Source organism: Onychostoma macrolepis, chromosome 23 (assembly GCF_012432095.1).
Source record: "Onychostoma macrolepis isolate SWU-2019 chromosome 23, ASM1243209v1, whole genome shotgun sequence".
In the NCBI taxonomy this organism is placed as follows: domain Eukaryota; kingdom Metazoa; phylum Chordata; class Actinopteri; order Cypriniformes; family Cyprinidae; genus Onychostoma; species Onychostoma macrolepis.
The window spans coordinates 1,239,805-1,255,706 of record NC_081177.1 but is presented as its reverse complement, the minus strand read 5'-3'; the positions used below and the strand labels follow the sequence as shown (position 1 = coordinate 1,255,706).

At 41.6% G+C, this 15,902-nt stretch overlaps 1 protein-coding gene and 1 long non-coding RNA gene across 2 annotated transcripts in view; one reads left to right on the top strand and one right to left on the bottom strand.

Moving 5' to 3' along the window:
- LOC131532229 (uncharacterized) overlaps positions 1-13,404 on the top strand; it is a 136,736-nt gene extending 123,332 nt beyond the window's left edge. Inside the window, exons 16-20 of the mRNA XM_058763739.1 lie at positions 10,424-10,621; positions 11,287-11,484; positions 11,520-11,774; positions 11,868-11,933; positions 13,312-13,404. Coding sequence (XP_058619722.1) covers positions 10,424-10,621; positions 11,287-11,484; positions 11,520-11,774; positions 11,868-11,933; positions 13,312-13,404 — 810 coding nt within the window. The remainder of the gene's footprint in view (positions 1-10,423; positions 10,622-11,286; positions 11,485-11,519; positions 11,775-11,867; positions 11,934-13,311) is intronic.
- Positions 4,679-5,390, bottom strand: LOC131531685 (uncharacterized). The gene is made up of 2 exons (XR_009268759.1): positions 5,326-5,390; positions 4,679-4,756 (listed from the first exon to the last, which is right to left on the bottom strand). It is a non-coding gene; the product is annotated as an uncharacterized LOC131531685 (long non-coding RNA).
- Positions 13,405-15,902: the final 2,498 nt, after the last annotated feature.

The window sequence follows — 15,902 nt, the reverse complement described above, 5'->3', positions numbered from 1 at the left end:
ATCCTAAATCCATTTGGTATTTTATCCCCAACCATATTTTTGATAAAATTGGTAGCCTTTCCTTCATTTTGAAATGTAACTATCTACCTTCTAAGCTACCTATAGCTTTGTCCAAATTTCATCAGCAGTGTCTCCTTGCTTGGAAGCTTTGCTATGTTCACAGTTTTTCACCCCATAGAACATGTTTATGGAATAACAAGGATATTACCATCAGAAATAAATCATTATTTTTCCCCAGGTGGTTTCAAAATAATATTAATTGTATCCTTTGCTTATTTGATGACTCGGGAAATATTCTCTCTTATGAGCAATTTATGAGATACCATAGTTTCCCGACTCCTCCAAAAGAATTTAATAAAGTGGTTAAAGCAATTTCACCTGGATTACTTCACCTTGTTAACAGTCACTCTTTATTTAATCCAAGGAGTTCAGGTGTTACTCAATCTACTTTGCTGTTGGAAGGTGTTGATCTGTTAGATAAGAAATGTAATAATAGGCATGTGTGCCAAATTTTTCAGTTTAAAAGGAAAATTTCTTCAAGAGGAAAGTTCTACTGGAGGTCCTTGGTTGATGATATAGACTAGAAAAGATCCTGGCTTTTACCTGGGAAATATTGTATTTCTAATAAGGCAAAGGAAACACATTTTAAAATTTTACATAAAATATATCCTGTTAATTTTAATATTTCTAAGTATTTGGACATTGACAGCTCATGTTCTTTTTGCAAACAAGCAGAGGAGACATTAGTACATCTGTTTTTTGAATGCCCTATATCCAAGCAATTTTGGTCTGACCTAGGTTCTCATATATTTGATTCTGCCGATGTTGTACATTCTTTTAGTTTAAAAGACATTATTTTTTATTATGATAATACTAAAAATAAACCCCTGGAACATACTGTAAATTTTTTCCTTTTATATAGTAAATTTTTCATTCACAAACAAAAATTTGCAAATAGTTATCCATCCTATCCCCTTTTTAAAATTGAATTAAACTCACTTCTAAAATCTCTTCATCTTATAAAAAATAAAAAAACCCTACGATTTCTGAAATATTATACAGAGGTATGTAAAGAAAATCCTTGTATTTAGATGCTTTCCTTATGTACATTTGTTTGTATATCTTTGCAATGTCATTGTAATGTCATTCACATCTGATGGTTTTATTTATTTTCTTGTTTATTTTTTTTATTTAAATTTTTTTTTGTAACAATTTTTATTTTATTAAAGTGTATGTGTGTGTGTGTGTGTTTGTCATTTATATTTAATTTATAACTATTGGTCATTATTTTTTGGATTTGTATGTGATCCCTTGACTATGTTCTTTTTGTACTGTCTGTTCAAGCATTAATAAAAAAAAAAAAAATATTCGGACGCATCTGCTCTCCACTGAAGCTAATGGGAAAGATTGGCGTGTTATATGCTCGCAAAAGTGGACTTTGGCGTATGCATTACACGCAATTTGAAAGTGTAAACTCGTGTTATTTATACGCAGATTGATGAGACCGGGTTGGTTTTAACCGTTATAGCAGGCTAGAAAGTTTAAAGATTGACAAAAATCTAAGAGTAAATAAAGGTATTATACTACTAAAATAAAATAAAACAAGACAAACAACCTTTTCCTGTGGCTTAGAGGCGATTTTTATAAGAGAAAAAAAACAAATTTTTAAAAGTGAAAAAAGTCTGGGTTATAACACGTCAGAAGTCTTAAACTTGACAAAAATAGAAGAGTAAATAAAGGAAGGCGTGGTCTGGACTCGGCTGCGTAAACGCATTCTGAATTTGACGCGCTAGTGTGCGGTTATCTGACGGATGGTCTGCTCTTTTTCTTTTGTTTAATTTTTGTAACAATTTTTGACTTTTTACTTAAGGTTCGCTTCAAATGCTTTTTTTTTTTTTTGTTTTAGAATACGGGTAAGATAAGTCAACTCTATATTATTTAACTTTGTAATGTTATGCTATTGTTTTAACTAAGGTGTCAGATGCTTTGTTTGTTTTAAATAAACACGCTCACTTCTACTTCTTTTTATTTAACTTAAAACGTTTTTAAACTAGTTAGAGTTCGTTACAACAACACTAGCAAGTCGTTGCTCATTTTACGTATGTTTTTTGTTGATATGTGTGCGTGAAAAACTCTAATAAAAACTTCCCTTTGTCCCGTTTAACACAGTTTCACAATTTAAAGTTTAAACACATAATAGTCTTCAATGGCCCACACAAAAACACGGTTCCCAAAACATTCATAAATACCTTAGGATCACTGGACAGTAAAAACAGATGCTCATTTAGATGGGTGAGGGTGGACAAAACAGGTGTCCAGTTTGGGTGGGTGGGGGGTCTTATCTTTATGAGAGGGCAATAAATAAAAAATTTGGACACAAAGCACACTGGGATCTCTCACACCTATCTGGGACTAAAAATCAGCTCACCAGGAAACTTCGATCTGGCTGTGAATGCACTGAAAGCAAAAGCACTGAGAGTCTTCTACATGATCAAAAATACAATTCAGTATGAAATTCCAATTCAAACCTGGCTAAAAATCCTAAAAGCAGTAATCGAACCAATTGCACTATATGGCAGTGAGATATGCGGACCTCTAAAAACCCAAGATTTCTCTAAATGGGAAAAAGAAGAAATTGAAATTATGCACACCCAAATTTGTAAAAATATCTTAAAAGTTAACAGAGCAACCCCAAACAACTCGTGCAGAGCTGAATTAGGACAATACCCACTATTAATTAATATTCAAAAGAGAGCTGTTCCAGCAGCACCTGACATGCAGTGATCCGAGCTCTTACCAGGCTGAAGCCCTGCAGTGGCAGGAGCAGAACCTGCAGAAGAGTGCACTTTTACAGCTGGTACTCACACTACACCCAAACCAGCACAGCACCATCAGGCCCAACTAAATCACACAGTTACAAAAACAAAACTACACTGCCTATTGGAAAGATGCCACTAAAATACAAAAGAAGATGGAGCTGTATTTACACCTGAAGAGAGACTACAAACCAGCAGAATACCTGAGCTGTGTAAAAGATCACAAATTAAGAAAGACATAGCATTGGCATTGTTGGACATAGCAACAGTATCTAAGGAGGGCGGGTTTTTGCATACAGCCAATTGCATCTAAACCTCTCTACTTAACTTTAGGTCATGCATATCCGCCATGTTTGCTTTTTTTTTTTTTTTGTCGTTTTTATGTAGTTTTTTCACGTATGTATTTCTGAACTGAATCCTTCACTAAAAAGCAGTGGATTGTGAACAATATTAGCCATAAGACTGCACAGATCCACACTTCAAAAATCTACCTGAAATAATAGACCATCCGGGGACTTTTGGCACACTTAAATGATTTTCAAGCTGTGTGTGCTTACTGATTATATAATAATGAGCTAACGAGCTGTCCAGGTGTCACAAATTGTTTTCTGTTTGGCTTTAAAAGTCCTGGTTTGGTTGGAACTATATGTATATTTTTTTGTGTGGCTGTTTTAGTGGTTAAATTTGTGTTAAAAATGGGCTTGATTAAACTTACTCTTTTGGTGTTTCTGTATCACCAGTTGGTATGGCAAGGTGAGTTTTAATGTTTTATTCTTTGTTTGGTTGCAGGAATTTTTGTTTCAATATGTGTGTTCTCACAATATTAGTGATTAGAAGAGCCAATCGTTTTATTCACTCATTTGGACTCATTCATCAAAATGAACTAATATAGCTTTTCTTTTTCTTTCCCAAAAGTAGCTTTCATTTGGGTAGTATCAAGTGATATTTTCAACAGCCAAATTGCACAAACGTGTCCACTTGTGCAATCTTCCTCCTACTCTGAACCTTGAAGTCTTTATAATGCAGTTAAAAATAACTTGAGAAATATTAAATACTTGGCCTCCCAAGTCTCTCGTTCGTTTGTCATCACTGCTTTGTATTCAGCTCTATAGCTTAACATGGCTCTTTACATTACTACAAGATTGCTTCAGATTCAGAAACCAAGTATCACCCATCACTCCAGGAGTAAAGTAATGAGATTATAAAGATTTTGAATGAATTTGCTTTGTTCTCTCTACAGACAATCCACTGAATGGCCACAGTAACTTGGTTGGTGCATCTATTTCTGTCCCCCTGCGAGTCACCTTGAGCCAGGATGCTGCTCCTAACGTCACCTTGAGCCAGGATGCTGCTCCTAACGTCACCTTGAGCCAGGATGCTGCTCCTAACGTCACCTTGAGCCAGGATGCTGCTCCTAACGTCACCTTGAGCCAGGATGCTGCTCCTAACGTCACCTTGAGCCAGGATGCTGCTCCTAACGTCACCTTGAGCCAGGATTCCGAGTCTCCTAACGTCACCTTGAGCCAGGATTCCGAGTCTCCTAACGTCACCTTGAGCCAGGATTCCGAGTCTCCTAACGTCACCTTGAGCCAGGATTCCGAGTCTCCTAACGTCACCTTGAGCCAGGATTCCGAGTCTCCTAACGTCACCTTGAGCCAAGATGCTGCTCCTAACGTCACCTTGAGCCAGGATTCCGAGTCTCCTAACGTCACCTTGAGCCAGGATTCCGAGTCTCCTAATGTCACCTTGAGCCAGGATGCTTTTCCTAACGTCACCTTGAGCCAGGATTCCGCTGCTCCTAACGTCACCTTGAGCCAGGATGCCGAGGCTCCTAACGTCACCTTGAGCCAGGATGCCGAGGCTCCTAACGTCACCTTGAGCCAGGATGCCGAGGCTCCTAACGTCACCTTGAGCCAGGATGCCGAGGCTCCTAACGTCACCTTGAGCCAGGATGCCGAGTCTCCTCCTAACGTCACCTTGAGCCAGGATGCGCTTCTGCTCCTAACGCCACCTTGAGCCAGGATGCCGCTTGCTCCTAACGTCACCTTGAGCCAGGATGCCGCTGCTCCTAACGTCACCTTGAGCCAGGATGCCGCTTCTGCTCCTAACGTCACCTTGAGCCAGGATGCCGCTTCTGCTCCTAACGTCACCTTGAGCCAGGATGCCGCTTCTGCTCCTAACGTCACCTTGAGCCAGGATGCCGCTTCTGCTCCTAACGTCACCTTGAGCCAGGATGCGCTTCTGCTCCTAACGTCACCTTGAGCCAGGATGCCGCTTCTGCTCCTAACGTCACCTTGAGCCAGGATGCCGCTTCTGCTCCTAACGTCACCTTGAGCCAGGATGCCGCTTCTGCTTCTAACGTCACCTTGAGCCAGGATGCCGCTTCTGCTTCTAACGTCACCTTGAGCCAGGATGCCGCTTCTGCTTCTAACGTCACCTTGAGCCAGGATGCCGCTTCTGCTTCTAACGTCACCTTGAGCCAGGATGCTGCTTCTGCTTCTAACGTCACCTTGAGTCCTTCTGATGAATAAGTTTCAACTGCTGTCTATTTGCATGTTCTCAAAAGTGTTCTTGTATAACCAAATAAAAAATCTGGTTTTCAATGGTTTGTCTTGTGTGCACTAATTGCAGTCACTAATGTATGAATCCAAAAAGGGGGAAAAAAAATTGAAACCTTGGTTTCTTCACTTAATTTTCCAATGTCATTGTTGGTACATTTTACCAGTATTTACCATACTTTCAAAACAAAAATTAGAATTGGAAAAAATATGCAATATGATAATTTAAGAATAAATGTGTTTTACAGAGAGAGAAAAAAACAAGATTTGGTTTTCAAAAAGCCTTTTTCCAAAAGGTACATCTGGAAAAAGGGGGGGTCGTCTTATAATCAGGCACGTCTTATATTCGGGACAATACGGTACTTATTTTCCATTCTTCTGTTCTGAATACCGTTAAATTTAAAGGACTTGTTGTGGAGTGAGGGGATGTAAATGTTTATATTTACCGGTATTTTAATATAAATTACATATAAATTAACGTAGCCTATTTGTTTGCAATTACAAGGTTAAAGGGTGTTTTTGGAGTAAGATCAATTTCTCTTTCATGAGATTACTTCTTGTTGGCCAGGTTTCGTGTCGTAAAGTCTACGGGTGAGGCTTTTAAACCAAGGTGTTGTCAGGGGCCCTCCCAACGGACCACCACCTTGCAGTGGTTGGGGGGCTTGCATGTCTCAGAGACTCGGAGAGCTATGCTGGCTGGAGCTTCGTGCTCCTGGTAGGGTCTCCCATGCCAGACAGGTTGAAGGGTAGAGGCTAGACAAAGCGTGGTCCTTGGTCCTCCAGGTTGGGGGTTCGGCGCAGGGCTAACCACTCTGCCCTAGAAAACATCTACTGGTTACGGAAACCGCAACAAAGTCAATATACACAAGCAGGTGCGACGGACCTCTAGAGTCACCTCAGGGGATTTGTATGAATGGCAGTGGTGAAAGCCTTCTTGAGGAAGTCACTGACAGGAAGATAGAGGTCTTGAATACCAAAACCAAGACAAGGATAGGTTTTGGAACGTCCGTACAATGTACCAAACGGGCAGTAACAGCAGAGATGCGCCGATACAATTTACACATTTTGGGCATTAGCGAAAGCAGATGGACTGGATCAGGAACAGTGTCAACATCAACAGGAGAGACAGTTCTATATTCAGGAAGGGAGGACAATCAGCATGAAAAAGGAGTTGCCATCATCTTGAGTAAAGGAGTGGAAAGGAGCCTGATAGAATGGAAACCTGTCAACAGCAGAATAATGAAAATGAGAGTAAAAGGAAAGCAGGTGAATATGACTATAATCCAATGCTACAGTCCAACCAACGATAGTAATGATGAAGTGAAAGACCTCTTTTATGAACAGTTAGAGGCAGAAGTCAAGTCAACACCACGGCATGACGTGATGATCATCATAGGCGACCTGAATGCAAAGATCGGGAGCGCCAACACCAACAACGAGCGTGTAATGGGAATACATGGATGCGGGACGATGAATGAGAACGGAGAAAGGCTGTTAGAGTTTTGCACAACCAACAACCTGGTTGTTGGAGGCACCTTGTTCCCACACCGCGACATACACAAGTTGACTTGGTACTCGCCCAACAACAGAGACAAGAACCAGATCGACCATCTACTTATCAATGGAATGTGGAGAGGATCACTGCTAGATGTGAGAGTAAAGCGAGGGGCAGACGTTGGAAGTGACCATCAACTGGTAACAGCAGTGTTGAGACTTAAGCTCCGGAAAGCACAAAACAAAGTACACGTTCAGCGAAAATTCGACATTCAGAAGCTAAAGGACCCACACATGAAACACATTTTTGTCACACAAGTGAGGAACAGGTTCCAAGCGCTACAAGATCTAGACACAGAAATCAATGCAGACAATATCAACACAGTCTATAATAACATCAGGACTGTTTACCAACAGAGTGCAGAGGAATGCCTGGGCTACAGAGAGAAGAAACGATCAAAAGAATGGATCAAGCTTAACACCTGGAAAGTTATAGAAGAAAGACGCAAACTAAAGAGCCAGATGATCAGTACTCGATCAGAAAGACTGCAGGAAAAATATAAGCAGCAATACAGTGAGGCCAACAAGATAGTGAAGAGGATGGTGCGCGCTGACCGTCGTGCTTTTGTTGAAGAACTCACAAGAGAGGCGGAGAGTGCTGCAGTCCGAGGAGAACAAAGCCAGTTATACAGAATTACCAAGCAAGTATGCGGCAAGTACCACTCTACAGTCAACTTACCCATCAAAGATAAGGAAGGAAAACTTCTCATAACTCAAGCGGAACAAGACGCACGCTGGGCTGAACATTTTAGAGGAGTACTGAACAGAGAACCACCAGAGGAAGGTGCTGATATTACAGAAAGAGAGATAGACCTAGACATCAACATTGAACCCCCTACCAAAGAAGAAATTGTAACGGCCATTAAAAAACTGAAGAACAATAAAGCCCCAGGTCAAGACAAATTGAATGCAGAGCTATTCAAGATAGGTCCAGAAACAGCAGCTGGAATACTGGAACCACTTTTCAGAATAATTTGAACAGAAGCCTGCGTACCTGAGGACTGGACCAAAGGGGTGATTATCAAGATCCCAAAGAAGGGCACCCTCAGTGACTGCAACAATTGGCGCGGTATCACCCTTCTCTCAATTCCTAGCAAGATCCTTGCCAAAGTAATCATAAGCAGAATATCTACGGCAGTTGATACAACATTTAGAAAGGAACAGGCAGGATTCAGAAAAGGCAGGAGCTGTACAGAATTGATTTTTACTCTGCGAAACATCATAGAACAGAGTGCAGAATGGCAAAGGCAACTCCACGTGAATTTCATAGACTTTGAGAAAGCCTTTGATAGTGTACACAGAGACAGCTTGTGGCGCATTTTGAGGGCTTACGGAATCCCAAATCATATGGTGAAACTCATCAAGAGTTTCTACAATAATTATAGCTGTTGTGTAGGAGGAAGTGACATTTGGTTTGAAGTGACAACAGGAGTCCGGCAAGGCTGCGTGATGTCTGCGTTACTCTTCAATCTCGTCATTGACTGGGTGATGCGACGCACGACAGAGACAGGAAATACCGGCATCAGATGGACGCCTTTCTCCACACTTGAAGATTTGGACTTTGCCGATGACTTGGCACTGATCTCTCACACCTATCAGCATATGCAGGACAAGACAGACAGATTGAACCAGTACAGTTCCCAAGTTGGCCTTAGGATCAGCCGGAAGAAATCAGAAGTAATGACCATGAATACCGCTATACAAGCTCCCATCAAAGTCAACAACAACGATCTCCCCTTTACTGAAAGCTTTGTGTACTTAGGCAGCATCATTACACCAGATGGTGGAAGTAAGATGGATATTCAGAACAGACTGAATAAAGCAAGGAATGCCTTCATCAGCATGAATAACATCTGGAAGTCCTCACAATTTAGCGTGAACACTAAGCTAAAACTCTACAACAGCTGTGTTGTACCAGTACTCCTCTACGGAGCAGAGTGCTGGCGAATGACGCAACAAGACCTCATCAAGCTGTCCACATTCCATACCAAGAGCCTCAGGAGAATACTCAAGGTATTCTGGCCAAACAAAATCTCTAATGAAGACCTACTGTATTGCTGCAAACAAGAAGACATGGCTACAACAATCATGAAAAGACGTTGGCGATGGATTGGACATGTGCTGCGGAGAGAAGACGGCTCCATCATCAAAACAGCCCTACACTGGACACCAGATGGAAAGAGGAAGAGAGGACGGCCAAAGACCACCTGGAGACGAACGGTGGAACAAGAACTGAAAAGCTACCACCACACCTGGGGAACGATAGGCAAACTGGCCCGCGACCTGCAGAAGTGGAAGGATTTCGTTGCTGCCCTTTGCGCCTTCGGCGCTATGGGCAGTAAGTAAGTTGTTAGGGGCGTGATATTCAAACAACGACTGTTTTCAGCCGCCACATTTATCAATGTGTGATCATTCGTACGATGAGATTGGCAGCATACGAATGTTTCATAAATCAGATGTGAACTCAGTCGTAAATTGATTTCTATGCTCGTTTCTACATTAGTCACACTTCACTCTGAAACACGCAATGCAACAGACTTGTTTGATAGTCACCCTAACAAAAGAGTTTATTCGAGTGTGCTATTAGTATACTTTTAAACTAAAAATTAGGAAAGTAGACTGTCTACTTTTTATGTACTTCTCAGAAATATACTTAAAATGACAAGTATACTTCTACTTACAAGTAGTCTAAATATATTTGAGCTATACATGTGCTCCTAGAACCTGTGTTCTTATCGTCATACAGTAGGGGGCGCTTTTACACATCTATACAAAATTTAAAAAAAAAAAAAAAAAGTGAAGAAACCAAGGTTTCAATTTTTTTTCCTTTTTAGATTCATACATTAGTGACTGCAATTAGTGCACACAAGACAAACCATTGAAAACCAGATTTTTATTTGGTTACACAAGAACACGTTTGAGAACATGCAAATAGACAACAGTTGAAACTTATTCATCAGAAGGACTCAAGGTGACGTTAGGAGACTCGGAATCCTGGCTCAAGGTGACGTTAGGAAAAGCATCCTGGCTCAAGGTGACGTTAGGAGCCTCGGAATCCTGGCTCAAGGTGACGTTAGGAGACTCGGAATCCTGGCTCAAGGTGACGTTAGGAGACTCGGAATCCTGGCTCAAGGTGACGTTAGGAGACTCGGAATCCTGGCTCAAGGTGACGTTAGGAGACTCGGAATCCTGGCTCAAGGTGACGTTAGGAGACTCGGAATCCTGGCTCAAGGTGACGTTAGGAGACTCGGAATCCTGGCTCAAGGTGACGTTAGGAGACTGGAATCCTGGCTCAAGGTGGCGTTAGGAGACTCGGAATCCTGGCTCAAGGTGACGTTAGGAGACTCGGAATCCTGGCTCAAGGTGGCGTTAGGAGACTCGGAATCCTGGCTCAAGGTGGCGTTAGGAGACTCGGAATCCTGGCTCAAGGTGACGTTAGGAGACTCGGAATCCTGGCTCAAGGTGGCGTTAGGAGACTCGGAATCCTGGCTCAAGGTGACGTTAGGAGACTCGGAATCCTGGCTCAAGGTGTCGTTAGGAGACTCGGAATCCTGGCTCAAGGTGACGTTAGGAGACTCGGAATCCTGGCTCAAGGTGACGTTAGGAGACTCGGAATCCTGGCTCAAGGTGACGTTAGGAGACTCGGAATCCTGGCTCAAGGTGACGTTAGGAGACTCGGAATCCTGGCTCAAGGTGGCGTTAGGAGACTCGGAATCCTGGCTCAAGGTGACGTTAGGAGACCTCGGAATCCTGGCTCAAGGTGGCGTTAGGAGACTCGGAATCCTGGCTCAAGGTGGACGTTAGGAGACTCGGAATCCTGGCTCAAGGTGGCGTTAGGAGACTCGGAATCCTGGCTCAAGGTGACGTTAGGAGACTCGAATCCTGGCTCAAGGTGGCGTTAGGAGACTCGGAATCCTGGCTCAAGGTGGCGTTAGGAGACTCGGAATCCTGGCTCAAGGTGACGTTAGGAGACTCGGAATCCTGGCTCAAGGTGGCGTTAGGAGACTCGGAATCCTGGCTCAAGGTGACGTTAGGAGACTCGGAATCCTGGCTCAAGGTGACGCGTTAGGAGACTCGGAATCCTGGCTCAAGGTGACGTTAGGAGACTCGGAATCCTGGCTCAAGGTGACGTTAGGAGACTCGGAATCCTGGCTCAAGGTGGACGTTAGGAGACTCGGAATCCTGGCTCAAGGTGACGTTAGGAGACTCGGAATCCTGGCTCAAGGTGGCGTTAGGAGACTCGGAATCCTGGCTCAAGGTGACGTTAGGAGACTCGGAATCCTGGCTCAAGGTGGACGTTAGGAGACTCGGAATCCTGGCTCAAGGTGACGTTAGGAGACTCGGAATCCTGGCTCAAGGTGACGTTAGGAGACTCGGAATCCTGGCTCAAGGTGACGTTAGGAGACTCGGCATCCGGGCTCAAGGTGACGTTAGGAGACTCGGCATCCGGGCTCAAGGTGACGTTAGGAGACTCGGCATCCGGGCTCAAGGTGACGTTAGGAGACTCGGCATCCGGGCTCAAGGTGACGTTAGGAGACTCGGCATCCGGGCTCAAGGTGACGCGTTAGGAGACTCGGCATCCGGGCTCAAGGTGACGTTAGGAGACTCGGCATCCTGGCTCAAGGTGACGTTAGGAGACTCGGCATCCTGGCTCAAGGTGACGTTAGGAGACTCGGCATCCTGGCTCAAGGTGACGTTAGGAGACTCGGCATCCTGGCTCAAGGTGACGTTAGGAGACTCGGCATCCTGGCTCAAGGTGACGTTAGGAGCAGCATCCTGGCTCAAGGTGACGTTAGGAGCAGCATCCTGGCTCAAGGTGACGTTAGGAGCAGCATCCTGGCTCAAGGTGACGTTAGGAGCAGCATCCTGGCTCAAGGTGACGTTAGGAGCAGCATCCTGGCTCAAGGTGACGTTAGGAGACTCGGCATCCTGGCTCAAGGTGACTCGCAGGGGGACAGAAATAGATGCACCAACCAAGTTACTGTGGCCATTCAGTGGATTGTCTGTAGAGAGAACAAAGCAAGTTAACTCAAATTTAATGCAAAAACGTTATAATCTCATTACTTTACTCCTGGAGTGATGGGTGATACTTGGTTTCTGAATCTGAAGCAATCTTGTAGTAATGTAAAGAGCCATGTTAAGCTATAGAGCTGAATACAAAGCAGTGATGACAAACGAACGAGAGACTTGGGGAGCCAAGTAATTAATATTTCTCAAGTTATTTTTAACTGCATTATAAAAGACTTCTAGGTTCAGAGTAGGAGCAAGATTGCAAAAGTGGACACGTTTGTGCAATTTGGCTGTTGAAAATATCACTTGATACTACCCAAATGAAAGCTACTTTTGGGAAAGAAAAAGAAAAGCTATATTAGTTCATTTTGATGAATGATTCCAAATGAGTGAATAAAACGATTGGCTCTTCTAATCACTAATATTGTGAGAACACACATATTGAAACAAAAATTCCTACAACCAAACAAAGAATAAAACATTAAAACTCACCTTGCCATACCAACTGGTGATACAGAAACACCAAAAGAGTAAGTTCAATCAAGCCCATTTTTAACACAAATTTAACCACTAAAACAGCCAAAGAGAATATACATATAGTTCCAACCAAACCAGGACTTTTAAAGCCAAACAGAAAACTATTTGTGACACCTGGACAGCTCGTTAGCTCATTATTATATAATCAGTAAGCACACACAGCTTGAAAATCATTAAACCTGGGCAGAATAAAGAGGTTCACTTTCTGGCCAGAGAATAACTGGCTTCTGACTGATGGGTCCCAATGTTCATACTGTCCGTCCTAAATAGTATGTGAGTTGAGAATAAGTGTTTCCCAAAGCACAGTATGTTGAACAGAGTGTGCCAAAAGTCCCCGGATGGTCTATTATTTCAGGTAGATTTTTGAAGTGTGGATCTGTGCACAGTCTTATGGCTAATATTGTTCACAATCCACTGCTTTTTAGTGAAGGATTCAGTTCAGAAATACATACTTGAAAAAACTACATAAAAACTACAACAACAACAAAAAAAAGCAAACATGGCGGATATGCATGACCTAAAGTTAAGTAGAGAGGTTTAGATGCAATTGGCTGTTTGCAAAAACCCGCCCTCCTTAGATACTGTTGCTATGTCCAACAATGCCAATGCTATGTCTTTCTTAATTTGTGATCTTTTACACAGCTCTGGTATTCTGCTGGTTTGTAGTCTCTCTTCAGGTGTAAATACAGCTCCATCTTCTTTTGTATTTTAGTGGCATCTTTCCAATAGGCAGTGTAGTTTTGTTTTTGTAACTGTGTGATTTAGTTGGGCCTGATGGTGCTGTGCTGGTTTGGGTGTAGTGTGAGTACCAGCTGTAAAAGTGCACTCTTCTGCAGGTTCTGCTCCTGCCACTGCAGGGCTTCAGCCTGGTAAGAGCTCGGATCACTGCATGTCAGGTGCTGCTGGAACAGCTCTCTTTTGAATATTAATTAATAGTGGGTATTGTCCTAATTCAGCTCTGCACGAGTTGTTTGGGGTTGCTCTGTTAACTTTTAAGATATTTTTACAAATTTGGGTGTGCATAATTTCAATTTCTTCTTTTTCCCATTTAGAGAAATCTTGGGTTTTTAGAGGTCCGCATATCTCACTGCCATATAGTGCAATTGGTTCGATTACTGCTTTTAGGATTTTTAGCCAGGTTTGAATTGGAATTTCATACTGAATTGTATTTTTGATCATGTAGAAGACTCTCAGCCAGATTGAAGTTTCCTGGTGAGCTGATTTTTAGTCCCAGATAGGTGTATTCATGAGTGTGTTGGAGGACCTGGTTTCCTGCTCTGAATGTGTATTTATTTTCCTTACACCTGGGCCTCTTTTGAAAAATCATTATTTTTGTTAGATTCATTTTAAGAGCCCATGTTTGACTGAAATGATGTCGAGGAGCTGTTGTAGTCCCTCTTTTGTTTTTGACAGAATGACTAAATCATCTGCAAAGAGGATGATTTATACACCATATTCTCACGCAGTAAAAAATACATCATGAAGCAAAGAGCAAACTAACAACACGCCAACAGACAACACTGAGCATGTTACTTCTGGTATGAAACTAGGTCTCAGCTTTCAAATTTTGTAATTTTTTAAGAAATTCAAACAATAAATACTGTTTTGTGGCTCTTTAATGTGTCGTGACCGATCACTGTATTGTTGAAGCGGCACATGAACTGGGGTTGTGGTTAGAAGGAATACAACTCCGACCAGAAACGGACTGTGAAATTGAATTTTCTACCTATTAGATTGTGTTTTATTAACGTCTACACCTACCCCAAACATAAACCTACCCCTTACAATAATGAAAAATAGTAATTATTGGTGTACAGTGTGACAAAAATTACGCTGTTTTGATGGACGCATGTCCAGTCGCGCCATTCGTATCCCTTCTAGTCTTAACCATGAACTGGGGCCCGTTTCAGAAAGGAGGTTAAGTGAAAATCTCTTGAGTACGTTAACCCTGAAATGAGGGAAACTCTGGGTTTTCAGTTTCAAAATGGGAGGTTTGTCAAACCCAAGAAAGCAGGGTAAGTCAAGCCCGTTTCTGAAAGAGAGGTAACTTATACTCGGAGTCAGTTACCATGGTAACTTACTCTGTGAACCTAACTTGATCGGGAGCAGGTTTTCTTTGGTAAACCCAGGCTGTTGTTAACTGAAATAAACCAGGCTTGATGACGTATGCAGCCTACAAATGTGACCTCCGGAGGATGCAGCCTTCCGTTTGGGAAACGGCCATAATCTAACACGATCATCAGATATAAAACAGCATCAAAACTGTGTAATGTTATGGAATAAAATTTCGACCAATGAAGAGGTAATAATGACTGTCTAGCTTTGGGGTGTTGATCGACTTCATCTACGTTTTGATTATATCATTCAGAATCCAATTCATAGTCTTTTCAGCATTTTGTTCAAAATGTTGTTTATTTCTTTTTTTTTTATGAAACTTACCCACATTCAAGTGTTTAAAAAAGAACGCATGAAGCTAGAATAAAATATTGTTTACAAGCAGATACCCTGTTCTTTCTTTTGGTGTTTTGTATGTTCAGATATTCATTTACAAAATATATACAAATTAATACCTAAATAGGGGCATAGTAGTATACTTAAAGTATGATGTAAAGTTGACTTAAAGAAAACTTACGAGTATACTTGCAGTATAAAACTACTAAACTAGTAGTTTACGAAGACTATACTGCAAAGTGTACTAAAATACTACTACATGTATTTAATTAGCAAACTATCAGTATACCTATAAGTCAACTTTTTGTCACAACCTGTGATGGAAGGAGCGAGGAGACAAGGAATCAATTTCAACAGTCTTTAATATAATCCAAACAAAGGGAATTCACACAGGAAACGGCTGGAGACACACAAACATGACAAAGTAGACCCAACAAACACTAACTGAATGGACAAGACCTTAAATACACAGGATAACGAGGGACGAAAGGAGACATACCTGGAATCAAATCAACAATCAAAGGGAGACAGAAACTGGGTCACACGGAACACATGGGGAGCAAAAACACAACAAAACAGTCCAGGGGCCTGACATTTTTAGTATAGTTGCAGTACAAGCTAAAACATTGATGTAAACTAGTTGTGTACTCAAAGTTTACTACTGTTATACTTAAAGTATACTTAAAAGTGTACTTTTATATACTAGAAAGTGGGCCAATTTAGTCCCAAGGAGTATTGAAATAGTACACTTACGAGTATACTACTAGTACACTGATATTTGTGTTCTTACTACATAAAGTATACTTAAAAACATACTTGAACTTTACTTAAGTATACTTAATAAAATAAACTTGAAGTATACTACTTTTTGGTAAGGGAAGCTATATTGCAATTTCAGATTAATTTAGATTAATTGTGCAGCATCATTTAAATACATGTATTCTCATTCAAGTGTTTCATTAATTATTAGGTTTTC